The sequence below is a fragment of the Mesoplodon mirus genome, assembly GCF_964341445.2.
Source record: "Mesoplodon mirus genome assembly, chromosome: 18".
Classification (NCBI taxonomy): Eukaryota; Metazoa; Chordata; class Mammalia; order Artiodactyla; family Ziphiidae; genus Mesoplodon; species Mesoplodon mirus.
This window is the reverse complement of record NC_138994.1, coordinates 33985181-33998701: the sequence shown is the minus strand read 5'-3', so window position 1 is coordinate 33998701 and position 13521 is coordinate 33985181. Positions and strand designations below refer to the sequence as shown.

Here is a 13521-nt window from a genome sequence, read left to right as displayed (position 1 = left end):
CTCTGAAGGGCATGGCTCTCGGCTCTGCCCTGGAGGAGATCACCGTGTGCTGGAGGATCCAGCAATTTGCACACAGCATGAGAAATGGGGTGGTGGTACGGGCCAGTGGGGGAGCACTTCGGAGCACGCTGGACCCCATCTGGCTTCAGGGGGGGCCTTCTGGGGGCAGGTGCTGGAAGAGGCAGCTCAGCAGTCCTCGGCCAGAGAATGGAAGGCTTTCCCCCAACTCAGGGGGTTAGGGCTTCATCCTCTCCCTTCAGAAGGGGCATCTCGCTGCACTGGGGGGACTGAATCAGATGGAGTCATTCTGTGGGCTGGGAGGACGACTTGGGGGAGATGAGTGTAGCCTGAACAAGGCCTGGGGGGCGGATGGTTTTCGCGCACATTCTGTGAGTCAGGCGCCCTGCTCACCACTCTTCCATGTCACCTCGCTTAGTCTCACGGCATCCCTGGGGTGTAAGTACTTGTCTCCCATCTGATGGATGGGAAAACCAGGGCTCCAAGTACAGTGACCTGCCCAAGGTCACACAGTCAGTACGTTACAAGCTGGGGCTGTATCCCGGTTTTCTGACTACAGATTTAGACCTTACTAGAGCTTGAACAAGCAGGAGGTCAGGATGGATTGGATACAGAGCATGAAGGAGAGAGAAGCACCAAGAGTGGGTTTCCAGCATGGGCAGCGGGTGCTTCTCGTGCAGGAACTGCAGGACAAGGGGGGAAGATGATGAGTTTCGTGGATGGTACCCGGGGGACCCCAAAGCTCTGGAGCTAATGTCTCCTGGGGTTGGTGGCACCAGCTGATAGCAACTCTCGGTGGGCTGTTCGGGTGCAGAAGGAGAGGAACAGCTGTCACTCTGTTCTCTGCCATGCCATTTGGTCCCTGGCACCCTGCTGGGCAGCCAGTCCCTTCCTGCCCCACCCTGGCCCCCACAGCAAACACTAACTCTGAGCCCAAATTAACACACTCTTCTCCCTCCCCTTCACCTCCTCCTGCTCTCGTGAAAGTCTCAGCCAGACTCAGTTTCTTTTCCTGGTCCGCTGTAACACTTAGGCAAACTTCAAGACCAAATAAAGATACAAAGGTGGATCCTACGGCAAGCTCACAAAACAAGGACCATCCTGCATGTCCCTCCATCAGTGGGCCACAGTGGCCATGACTGTCCCTCGCCCAGTGGACGCCACTGCTCCCAAGTTTCACGTGCTGTGGTTTGCACCCTGTGGGAGTTCCAGCTAATGCGCATCTTGCCAGCTTTCGTGCCAAACTCCCGGACTGTCCTGCCAGAGACACCATCTGCACCAAACCAAAGGTCCGGTAACCTTCCTTTCCTCTTCTCAGGTGCCTGGCAGGCTGACGACAACGTGGTCAGTCGTCGGAACACGCAGCGCAGACGCCCATCTTCTGGCAGCCTGGAGGACCCCGAGAACAGGCTCTGCGTGTGGGATCCTTTGGCCATCTGAGAGCCTTAGCCCCTGTACCAGGGCTCTCCTCCCGTTCTCACATCCCATCCTGGCCTCATGGCACCACTGACCTCCTGGGCATCCTCAGCCAGACACACGGAGACTTTTTAGACCCACGTGAAAGCTGGATGCTGAGGGCACCTGACCCTTCTCCCAGACTCATCTTCTTCCGCAACCGTGATCCTTCCCCTCTCAGAAGGGACTGGAAACCTCTTTTCTCCTTGTGGGCTAAAGCCACTCGAACTGCAGCTCATGAGACCCTTTGCAGAGAGTCTCTGGAATGTTTCCACTGTATCTTGATCTTCAGGTGGAGCTGTGGTCTACAGACTGGTTATTTCTTTTGTATCTTTTTTTTTTTTTTCTCCTTAGGAGGTAGACCAAGAAGACTCAAGAGTTTGGGTGACTTCATTACAAACACCCATCTGGCATTTTCTAGTCTCTGGGACATCATAACCAATCTGAGACCTGCAGATTGGGGTGGCGTTGGGGGATGACTCCTGTGAGAAGGGAAAGCCATATTGCACTGTAAGTGGGGTTTCCCTCAAAATGCATTAGGAGCTCCTCTCTCAAGGACAAGAAGCAGTGGCAACCACCAGAAGGTTGGTTGGGAAAACAGTTCTTGCTTCTGGTAGCAGAGGCTATGCCTCGTGTGTCTGCTTAGGAAGGAGGCCTTGAATCTGAGAACCCCTCAGTTACATGATGACCTACCGGGGAGTTCTTTATGATCAGGTGCACTCAGGAAGGCCTGGGGCTCCATCCTAAGGTGACACTGCAAAGGCATTTTTGACCCCCTCGATGTACCAGGCACTTGTTAGGGACTGTCGTATATTATCACGTTTCATCACTACCGCCCTGTCAGGTGGCATTCTTACCCCTGCTGCCCCCGTCTCCACCCCGCTTTTCTGAAAGAGTTGAAGAAAGAAGCTGAGAGAGGGGTGGACCGGTGGTTCTCATTTGGTGCCCAGGAACCCCAAAGGAGGTTGGGGGAAGGGCTGAGCTGGGGTCAGTGGTGGTCTGGGAGGCTCCCCATCCCACCGGTTTTCCTCCCCTGTCCTCCAGATCAGCTGAGCCTGATGGGGGGAGCCGGAGGTACTGCCTTCCATAGGCTCATCAGAGATTTAGAGATATTGTTCAAATCACATGTCCACCCCACCCCAGTCCAGTGTAGGCATATAAATAACAGTCTGAAACAGCAAGACCGTAAGCTGTTGGCTGTTCGTCTCTCAACACTAGTGTTATCAATGGATTCCTCATAGCTCTCTGATAGATGCATTGTCTGCTGGCTTTTGGAAGAGGTGGTTAGTTAGTGGAGCATGAGATTGAGAAGCAAAGTGGGATCCAACAGTTTGTGAGGCTGAGATGTGACAGAGCCCTAGGCTATGCCCACCATGATGGCCTGAATTAGTAGTTGGAATTGTTGCCCTAGAGGAACTTTTCATGGTCCTTCCCAAGGCCTCAAAGAGAGCCCAGTGCCGGGGGATCTTTTGCACCTCCTGTGTGGCTGCCTTGTGCCGTCAGGTGCGTGGTGACCCTCACTGCCTGGTGGTTGTGGTTCACATCCTGCCCTGGGGGTGGGCAGGTGGAGGCCTGTGGTCCTGACAGACACTACATGAGCCAAGCCAAATCTCAGCTTCTGCCTTGAGTTCCGGTGTCCACCCGCTCTGAAATCCTGCAGTGGGCTCTGCTGTTTCAGACCCCTGTTAATGTCCTTTCTTTCCCCGAAACATTCTTACAGACCCTTTCATATTGATGATTCCAGCAATAACCACACTTCCTGATTTCCTTGAAATCTGAGCCCCAGAAGCACTAGGGAAGGGGACTCTCCCTGAGCCTGGGGTGGTGGCATACAGATCCACCTCCTCTCCCGGCAGGTAGTATTCAGAGTGTGGTGTTACCTGAGATGAAGGAGATGTAGGTAAACAGTCGCCACAGTGGCCAGGAACCCTAAGAGGAAGCCATTGTCTTCACCCTTTCTGGAGGGTCTGTCTTCTCCCAGGAAGAGGCTCAGAGAGATTCCTCAAGGCCTTGGTTCCATAACCAAGACATACCCGGGTGAGAAGTGGCCCTTCACTCCTGTTTCTCAGACAGTTCCTGCTCTCTCCCCCATCCCCGCACCTCTTTGCCCTCATTTAGCTCTTTGGCGAGCAGAAATATCCCATCCAAAAGGGCTGGGATCAGGGAACAGGGCACAGAGCCTGGTCGGGGAACAGGACAGCCGCCCCAGTCATCATCTGGAGATGGTCATGTTGTTGGCAGTTGACCCACAGAGAATATGACGGGGCCTGGTTTCTCACACAAGGACACAGACTAACCGGAGGCCTGGGGTTCCTTCCTGCCACACTCAAGTCGGAGCTCACCTATGAGCTCACTTCCGGGTGGTGTGGTGATCCCAGCCTTCTCACAGAGCCCTTTTTCCTTCTCCTCCCCAGTCCCATCCTACCAGAGGCCATGCCAACGCTGGGGCGTCTCCTGGGCACGGATCCACACACGTTAAGCCATCTCACCTGGGGAGGGTTTTTGTCCTGTTCACCTGACCTTGGCATGCTGCTTGCTCACTGTGCTTTAGGATCTGCACACCTAGTGTGTGTAAATATGTGTGTACTGTTGTGCCATCTGTGTACCCCTCACTCCCTGGAGTACACTCATGGGCACACTACAGTGGGGACGTCAAGGATGCAATATTTATGGACTGCTGCATGATTCTTAAAAATGAATAAAACTGTTCACAAGGGAAGAAGAGGTGTTAACTGCGCAGTTGGCTTATTTGTGAAAGTTGCTGTCCGACTTTCTCCAGCACGCTTTTAATACTTTGACTCAATAACAACTCACACTGCAGAAATATAGAAGATCATGAGAGATTACTACAAGAAACTCTATGCCAAGAAAATGGACAACCTGGAAGAAATGGACAAATTCTTAGAAATGCACAACCTGCCAAGACTGAATCAGGAAGAAATAGAAAATATGAATAGACCAATCACAAGCACTGAAATGGAAACTGTGATTAAAAATCTTCCAACAAACAGAAGCCCAGGACCAGATGGCTTCACAGGCGAATTCTATCAGACATTTAGAGAAGAGCTAACACCTATCCTTCTCAAACTCTTCCAAAATATAGCAGAGGGAGGAGCACTCCCAAACTCATTCTACGAGGCCACCATCACCTTGATACCAAAGCCAGGCAAGAATGTCACAAAGAAAGAAAACTACAGGCCAATATCACTGATGAACATAGATGCAAAAATCCTCAACAAAATACTAGCAAACAGAATCCAACAGCACATTAAAAGGATCATACACCATGCTCAAGTGGGGTTTATGCCAGGAATGCAAGGATTCTTCAATATACGCAAATCAATCAATGTGATACACCATATTAACAAATTGAAGGAGAAAAACCATATGATCATCTCAATAGATGCAGAGAAAGCTTTCGACAAAATTCAACACCCATTTATGATAAAAACCCTGCAGAAAGTAGGCATAGAGGGAACTTTCCTCAAGATAATAAAGGCCATAAATGACAAACCCACAGCCAACATTGTCCTCAATGGTGAAAAACTGAAACCATTTCCACTAAGATCAGGAACAAGACAAGGTGGCCCACTCTCACCACTCTTATTCAACTTAGTTTTGGAAGTTTTAGAAACAGCAATCAGAGAAGAAAAGGAAATAAAAGGAATCCAAATTGGAAAAGAAGAAGTAAAGCTGTCACTGTTTGCAGATGACATGATACTATACATAGAGAATCCTAAAGATGCTACCAGAAAACTACTAGAGCTAATCAATGAATTTGGAAAAGTAGCAGGATACAAAATTAATGCACAGAAATCTCTGGCATTCCTGTACACGAATGATGAAGAATCTGAAAGTGAAATCAAGAAAACACCCCCATTTACCATTGCAACAAAAAGAATAAAATACCTAGGAATAAACCTACCTAAGGAGACAAAAGACCTGTATGCAGAAAATTATAAGACACTGATGAAAGAAATTAAAGATGATACAAATAGATGGAGAGATATACCATGCTCCTGCATTGGAAGAATCGATATTGTGAAAATGACTCTACTACCCAAAGCAATCTACAGGTTCAATGCAATCCCTATCAAACTACCACTGGCATTTTTCACAGAACTAGAACAAAAAAATTCAAACTTTGTTTGGAAAAACAAAAGACTCCGAATAGCCAAAGCAATCTTGAGAACGAAAAACGGAGCTGGAGGAATCAGGCTCCCTGACTTCAGACTACACTACAAAGCTATAGTAAGCAAGACAGTGTTTTACTGGCACAAAAACAGAAAGATAGATCAATGGAACAGGATAGAAAGCCCAGAGATAAACCCACACCCATATGGTCAACTTATCTTTGATCAAGGAGGCAGGAATGTACAGTGGAGAAAGGACAGCCTCTTCAATAAGTGGTGCTGGGAAAACTGGACAGGGACATGTAAAAGTATGAGATTAGATCATTCCCTGACACCATACACAAAAATAAGCTCAAAATGGATTAAAGACCTAAATGTAAGGCCAGAAGCTATCAAACTCTTAGAGGAAAACATAGGCAGAACACTCTATGACATAAATCACAGCAAGATCCTTTTGGACCCACCTCCTAGAGAAATGGAAATAAAAACAAAGATAAACAAATGGGACCTAATGAAACTTCAAAGCTTTTGCACAGCAAAGGAAACCATAAACAAGACCAAAAGACAACCCTCAGAATGGGAGAAAATATTTGCAAATGAAGCAACTGACAAAGGATTAATCTCCAAAATTTAAAAACAGCTCATGCAGCTCAATAGCAAAAAAACAAACAACCCAATCCAAAAATGGGCAGAAGACTTAAATAGGCATTTCTCCAAAGAAGATATACAGACTGCCAACAAACACATGAAAGAATGCTCAGCATCATTAATCATTAGAGAAATGCAAATCAAAACTACAATGAGATATCATCTCACACCAGTCAGAATGGCCATCATCAAGAAATCTAGAAACAATAAATGCTGGAGAGGGTGTGGAGAAAAGGGAACACTCTTGCACTGCTGGTGGGAATGTGAATTGGTACAGCCACTATGGAGAACAGTATGGAGGTTCCTTAAAAGACTAAAACTCGAACTACCATATGACCCAGCAATCCCACTACTAGGCATATACCCTGAGAAAACCATAATTCAAAAAGAGGCATGTACCAAAATGTTCATTGCAGCTCTATTCACAATAGCCCGGAGATGGAAGCAACCTAAGTGTCCATCATCGGATGAATGGATAAAGAAGATGTGGCACATATATACAATGGAATATTACTCAGCCATAAAAAGAAACGAAACTGAGCTATTTGTAATGAGGTGGATAGACCTAGAGTCTGTCATACACCGTGAAGTAAGTCAGAAAGAGAAAGACAAATACCGTATGCTAACACATATATATGGAATTTTAAAAAATGTCATGAATAACCTAGGGGTAAAACAGGAATAAAGACACAGACCTACTTGAGAATGGACTTGAGGATATGGGGAGGGGGAAGGGTAAGTTGTGACAAAGCGAAAGAGAGGCATGGACATATATACACTACCAAACGTAAGGTAGATAGTGGGAAGCAGCCGCAGAGCACAGGGAGATCAGCTCGGTGCTTTGTGACCGCCTGGAGGGGTGGGATGGGGAGGGTGGGAGGGAGGGAGATGCCTGAGGGAAGGGATGTGGGAACAGATGTATATGTATGACTGATTCACTTTGTTATAAAGCAGAAACTAATAAAAAAATAAAATAAAAATTAAAATAAAACAATAAATACTTGGGAAGAAAAAAAAAACTTTGACTCAAGACAAGCTGGACATGGAGGAGTGAGAGAGGGCAAGGGGTAGAGGAAAAGACATGTTTCTGGGTGGGAGCTGGTGTACCATCCCCCGGGCACAGCTCCTGCCCAGAGGCCTGATAAGGAGCCCTCACCTCCACCCACCCCCTTCAACCAGAGAACTTCCAACTGCAGCTCCTCAATAACTGAAGAGCAGGAAAGCTGGTGACTGGAGGGAGGCTGGGGGAGGGGAGGAGGAAGGACCACAGTCCACCGTTAGTCCGTCACTTAAAGGCTGGTGAAATGAATGGGGCAAATGACCCCAGTCAAAGAATTTGGCAAGTCCACGGCTTTCCTGGCTTTCACCCAACGGCTCTGTTTCCTCGGCTATCTGGAAAGGAGGGAGAGCACTTCCGAAGAAGCCTCTGGAATGTCAGCTTCTGGGAATCTTGCTGAGGACGGGGCGGGGAGGGGGCGCTTACCGGGAAACACTGGATTACCCTAGCCGCCTTGGGGTGCCTGCGACCGGGGCTGCGGTTTCTGCGGACCTGAGCGGCAGGTGGCATCGGAGAGTCAGACCTGCTTGCGGGCACCAAGACGACACTCGGTCGGGAGACCGGGACAGGCCGCAGAAACGTGAGGAAGTGCCACTCGCAGCCCAGAGGAGAGGAAAGGAAAGCCCCAAGCATGCACCCAGCCCTGGCCCCCGCGCCACGGGCTGCGTCCCAGGAGCCGTCGCCACCTCTGAGCAGCCCAGATGGGAAGGGGGTGGGGCGGAGGACGGTTCCCGCGGCGAACTGCTCGCCGAGGGCCCCGGGGCCTCTGCGGGAGCGCCGAGCCGCGCGCCTCTCCGAGCCCTGCGCGGGGCCCTCGGGCGGGAATGCGCGGAGCCGGGACGCGGTGGCGGGTAGGGGGCTGGGTCGCGCGCGGGAGAGGGCGGCAGGAGGGAGCTGGAAGAGAGTTACCGCGTGAGAGAGCCGTTAAGAGCCCGCGGTCTCTTTGGAGATGCCCTGGCCAATGGCAGAAGCGGAAGCTGTTTATATGGGCGGGGCGTCGCCACGGCAGCAGGAGACGCCTTGCGAGCGGCTACTGAGTGCCGGTCCCCAGCCGCTGGCTTTCAGAGAGGCGCCGGCGGGCGTGAGTGGCGACGAGGATTGCTGGCTGGGCCCTGGAGCTGGGAGCAGAGAGCCGCGGTGAGGGTGGGCGGTGGGAGGAATTTCTTTGAGAAGCTTCCTTTGGCCCGGGCTGCGCTCTGAGCCAGGTAAGGGACGGGGAGGGCTGCCGGCCGTGGGAAGGGAGGGCGTCAGTACCAGCCCGCTCTCCCATCCGTCCCCGACGGAAGTGGAGGGCCCGGGGACTGACATCAGAGGCGTTTGGGGGACACTCACTTCCCACCCCCTTATAACTCTCTGTATTGTTTCCTTCCTTCCCCTTGAGCCCCATCCTAATATCCCTTTTCAAAGATCAGACGACCTCCCCCGCCCCCCGACCCGTCGTACTGCCCTCCTGGACTCTCTCGCCCCATTTCCATTGGTTGTGGACGGAGAGAGGGGGGTTAATTCCCCGCTTTGAGGGAGAAAGGGGTGGCCTCGCATGCCCCTACACTATTCCCTCGTTGGGCTAATTAAGTCTCCTCTTAAAGATCCAAGAGGAAAAGAGCGAGGCGAACCCCGTGTGGGTCGCACCCCCGGGCACACCTTCTGTTTCCCAGACGTCGGCAGTAAAAGATCCTCCCCAGCTGCAGGAAGGATTTTAGTAAGAGCCTCCCCCCTCGCCCACACTCTCCCCTCGGGGGTGGGGAAAGAGGGCTCAGTTCCCGCTCTGGTCCCCGCAGGCACCACATTCCGTTTGGAGGAGGCTACCCCCGGATCGCGGGATGGAAGCCCGCTTCCGGGAGGCTGCGTAACTGAAGCCGCGGGAGTCAGCGGGCCGGAGAGCTCGGCGGCCACCCTCGGCTCGGCTCGTGGATGTTGACAGCCCCCTCGGAGAGTCCCCGCAGATATGGCGGAGAGCTGGCTACGCGTCTCGGGAGCAGGGGCAGCGGAGGAGGCCGGACCGGAAGGCGGCCTGGAGGAGTCCAACGCCCTGAATGACAGCCTGACCAGCCTGCAGTGGCTGCAGGAATTCTCCATTCTCAACGCCGAGCTCCCCGCCCTGCCTTCGGGGGACACCGACCCCCACGGCTCCCACGAGCTGGCAGGCTCGGCCGAGCCGGGGTCTCCCCTGGCGGCGGACCCCGCCTGCCTGGGGCAGCCGCACACACCCGGCAAGCCCACGTCCTCCTGCACGCCGCGGAGCGCCCCCTCGGGGCTGCAGGCCTTGCCTCCCGACGACGTGGACTACGCCACCAACCCGCACGTGAAGCCGCCCTACTCGTATGCCACGCTCATCTGCATGGCCATGCAGGCCAGCAAGGCCACCAAGATCACCCTGTCGGCCATCTACAAGTGGATCACGGACAACTTCTGTTACTTCCGCCACGCTGATCCCACCTGGCAGGTAGGGAGGCACTCCCTCCCTCCCTCCCCATGCCCTCGCGGACTGGACTCACATCCCAGATCCGCAGGCCAAGTAGGCGCGGTACGGCCAGGGCCCCGAGAGAGGAAGGCCGTCCAGGAAGGACCTCAAGGGAGCCCAGTGCTTGGACTGCTGCCCCTTTGACTTCAGAGACGGAGGAGGGAGGATGTTCAGAGGGCTGCAGGGGTGCCGACATAGAGGTTCAAGGGGAAAGAACTTGTCACTCATCCGGCAGGCTCAGCCCAAAGACCAGGGCTGAACTATGCGTGGACACAGCCCCCCAGGGTAGGTTGATGGACTGAGGGACACATTTTTGTCCCAAGTCCTGGAATTCCTCGACACTCCCCTCCTCAAGGTCAGTTTGTCAGGGCCTGACTGGAGGCAGAGCATCGTTCCTGCCAGACTCTGCATCCCGCCTGCTTTCAGTTGGCTGGAGGGGCTCTGGGAGGGGAGAGGGGCGTGCTGCGGGGTGTGAAGGCCATCGGTGTCCCAGTGGAAGGGCTACGGGGCCTTCCGAAAGCTGCTGTGCCAGCCCCCACCCCAAGCCCTCCCTAGTTTCCTGCCTACACTCTTCCCCCTCTTCTCATCAAACTCCCTGGGGGGACAATTACCTCAGCCACGTGCTTTCCACAGGGGCTCTTTCCTCCCACACTGGCTTCATGTTCCAAGTCTCCGGAACCTGGCACAGAGCAGCCAAGGGGCCCAGACCACCATGTAAACCTCCCAGTCTTGCCAGGGGGCACTACTCACCTGCCGGCCCCACCCACCAGGCCCCAGACCCCTGTGCCCCAGCGTGGTTTGGACTGTGCACCCAGGCCTGAACAAGGCAGGATGGTGATTCAGGCTGGGCACACGCTGCCCTGAGCCTCTTCGACCATCAGGATCAGGGGCTACTTGGGGACAGAGACCCTGAGGATGCACAGATCCTTCCCTGTGGCACAGGTCACAGGATCAGAGTTCCTGTAATCACAGCTATTCCACGATTGCTTGGGCCCTGACCCTGGGGCAGGTACCATTTGTAACCTTGGTGAGAAAGCAGAGACCCTCCACCCCCCCCACACACTACCCCAAGCCTGAGAGGCCCCAGGAATGAGCGCTATGCTCTTGGCTGGGTAATAATCAACTGAGGCCTCAGAGCCTGGGGTGGGAGGAGGGGGACATGGTGGGTGAGGGCCCAGGCCAGCAGCCGGCTCTAGAAACAAGGAAAGTCATCAGATCCTCCCACACTTCATCCCCCCCCCCCACACACACACCCTCACACCCACTCACTCATTTCACAAACAGAGAAGGCCAGCCAGGCCCAGGCAGAGGGAGATGGCCGTCCAGGACCTGGGGGAGCCAAGGCCTTTGACCAGAGGCCGCAAGCAGCGGGGTAAGGGAGGGAGGGCAGGACAGGCTGGCACTGAGAGCCACCCTGCGGCTCAGGGCTCGGATGACCGAGCAGGCAGATATCCTGGCAAAAGGGAACAAAAGCCCCCGACAGCACTCCCAGCTCCTGGTGCCCCGTGGCTGGTGTCCCAGAGCCTCCCGCTCGGAGCAGCGCCTCTGTCTCCCCTGCCCCCATCGGAGAGAAGGTGGTGGTGGGACTGGCAGTGGCTCTAGGAACCCCCCATCACTGACCCCACCCACTCTCCCAGCTGTCTTCCTTCTCTCCTACCTCCCTGTGTCCAGAACTCCATCCGCCACAACCTGTCCCTGAAGAAGGGCTTCATCAAGGTGCCTCGGGAGAAGGAAGAGCCAGGCAAGGGGGGCTTCTGGTGCATCGACCCCCAGTACGCCGAGCGGCTGCTGAGTGGGGCCTTGAAGAAGCAGCGGCTGCCCCCAGTCCACATCCACCCGGCCTTTGCCCGCCAGGCCGTGCCAGAGCCCAGCGCCGCCCCATGGGCCGGGCCACTGACCGTGAGCACCGAGGCCCAGCAGCTGCTGCGGGAGTTCGAGGAGCCCACTGGGGAGGCGGGCTGGGGTGCAGGCGAGGGCAGGCTGGGGCGTAAGCGTCAACAGCCGCTGCCCAAGCAGGAGGCCAAGGTCCCGCGGCCCTCCAGCCCCCTGCTGCTGACCCAGGAGGAGCAGGGTGAGCTGGAACCCCTCAAGGGCAACTTTGACTGGGAGGCCATCTTGGACGCTGGCACGCTGGACGGGGAGCTGGGCACGCTGGAGATCTCGGAGCTGATCCCGCCGCTGAGCCCTGCCTCACACGGGGACGTGGACCTCACCATCCATGGCCACCACATCGACTGCCCTGTTACCTGGGGGCCTCCAGCGGAGCAGGCTACCGACAGCCTGGACTTTGATGAGACCTTCCTGGCCACATCCTTCCTGGAGCACCCCTGGGACGAGAGCACCCGTAGCTCCCTGCCCCCCGAGCCCCTCTTTGAGGCCGGGGATGCCACACTGGCCTCTGACCTGCATGACTGGGCCAGCCTGGGCGCCTTCTTGTAAGAAGCCAGGCCCTGCCCCACCTCCAGACAGCACCGAAGTCTGGGCCCAGACTGCCCCCCTCCCCGCCAGTGCAGGCCCATGGACACCCTACCGCCCAGGCAGGGGCTGGGCCAGCTCACCCCACCAGGCCACACGGCCCCCAGCCCAGGCCATCCTCAGATTCTAGTCCAGCAGGCTGAGAATTGGGGCCCAGGACCCAAATTGCTGCCTCCGCTCCCCAGCCCCCCATACACACAGTGTTTCATTGATCCACTTCTTCCCTGCCCCAGAGACACGCTAAGGGCCCTGCACTATGAGAGCTGCGGCTTGGAGGGGCCCTGGCCAAGCTGGAAACATCAGTACAGGGCCCGCCCCAGAACACCTTAGCTTCCAAGCTTCTCTCTCTCCTGCTCTCCTCCCCAGGTCTCTATCCAGAGCAAGTTCCCAGGTACAACCAATGCTGATTAGGTGACTGCAAATGAACACCCAAGAGGCCTCTCCCGGCAGTCTGTGAGGAGGAGCTAGGCGGAGGGGGGAAGAGAGAGGAGACAGAAAGGAGGCCGGGGTGCCGGGTGGAGCCAGGAGATTTTCTAAGGCCTCTGGGATCTTCTGGCTTCATCCCTAGAGGTGGGGCAGAGGGTATGTGTCCCTAATCTTTGAGCCCAACTTGAGGCTGAGAGCAGCGGGGAGATGGGGATCTGGGGTTTCGGGGCTGGGGCAGCCAAGCTGCGGAGGGAAAGGGGACAGACAGACTAATGTAGTGAGTGTAGCTAGAGCTGAGGCTTAACTGGGAGGGACGCAGTGCTTGCTAGAACCACTGGGACCAGGAATGGGGGGATGGCCCATTGCCCTTGCTTGCACTCCTGCAGGGGAGTGTCTTGCTCCACCATAAACGCCCTGGGCTGCATCCCACATCCACTCTCCTAACCCATCGGGCAATTTAACCTTTTTCATAGAAAGTGATTTACAATAAAAACATTTTTAAAACTAAAGTTTTAAAAAGTCTCAAAATGGACCTGCTTGCAACTTTCTCTGGGGAAAAGCATGGGCCAGTTTTGGGGAGGCCACGGCCCAAGGGGGAATGGCTGGGAGGAAGATGGGGGGCACCAAAGGCCTGCAGAGTGTCCCCTGATGCACTCCTCAGGATCTCTGGGTGCCCAGAGAGAAAGGGGCTGAGAGGCGGCCCTCGGGGGTCCCCTGCAGCCAGGGCCTCGGCACCTCTCTATGTGCAATGGGGAGACTGTACCCACAGCCCCGAGGAGCAGGCGGCAAAGGAGGCACAGCCCCCTCCCTGGCCCTGAGGACTCACTCACAAAGGCCGTTCTTGCCCA

At 54.8% G+C, this 13521-nt stretch overlaps 1 protein-coding gene across 1 annotated transcript; it reads left to right on the top strand.

Moving 5' to 3' along the window:
* Nucleotides 1-9256: 9256 nt before the first annotated feature.
* LOC309793697 (forkhead box protein J1-like) lies at nt 9257-12211 on the top strand (the record flags this gene model as incomplete). The annotated part of the gene is made up of 2 exons (XM_082604388.1): nt 9257-9754; nt 11444-12211. The coding sequence occupies 2 exons, from the start codon at nt 9257-9259 to the stop codon at nt 12209-12211; spliced, it is 1266 nt and encodes a 421-aa protein (XP_082460514.1).
* Between the last annotated feature and the right edge of the window lie 1310 nt (nt 12212-13521).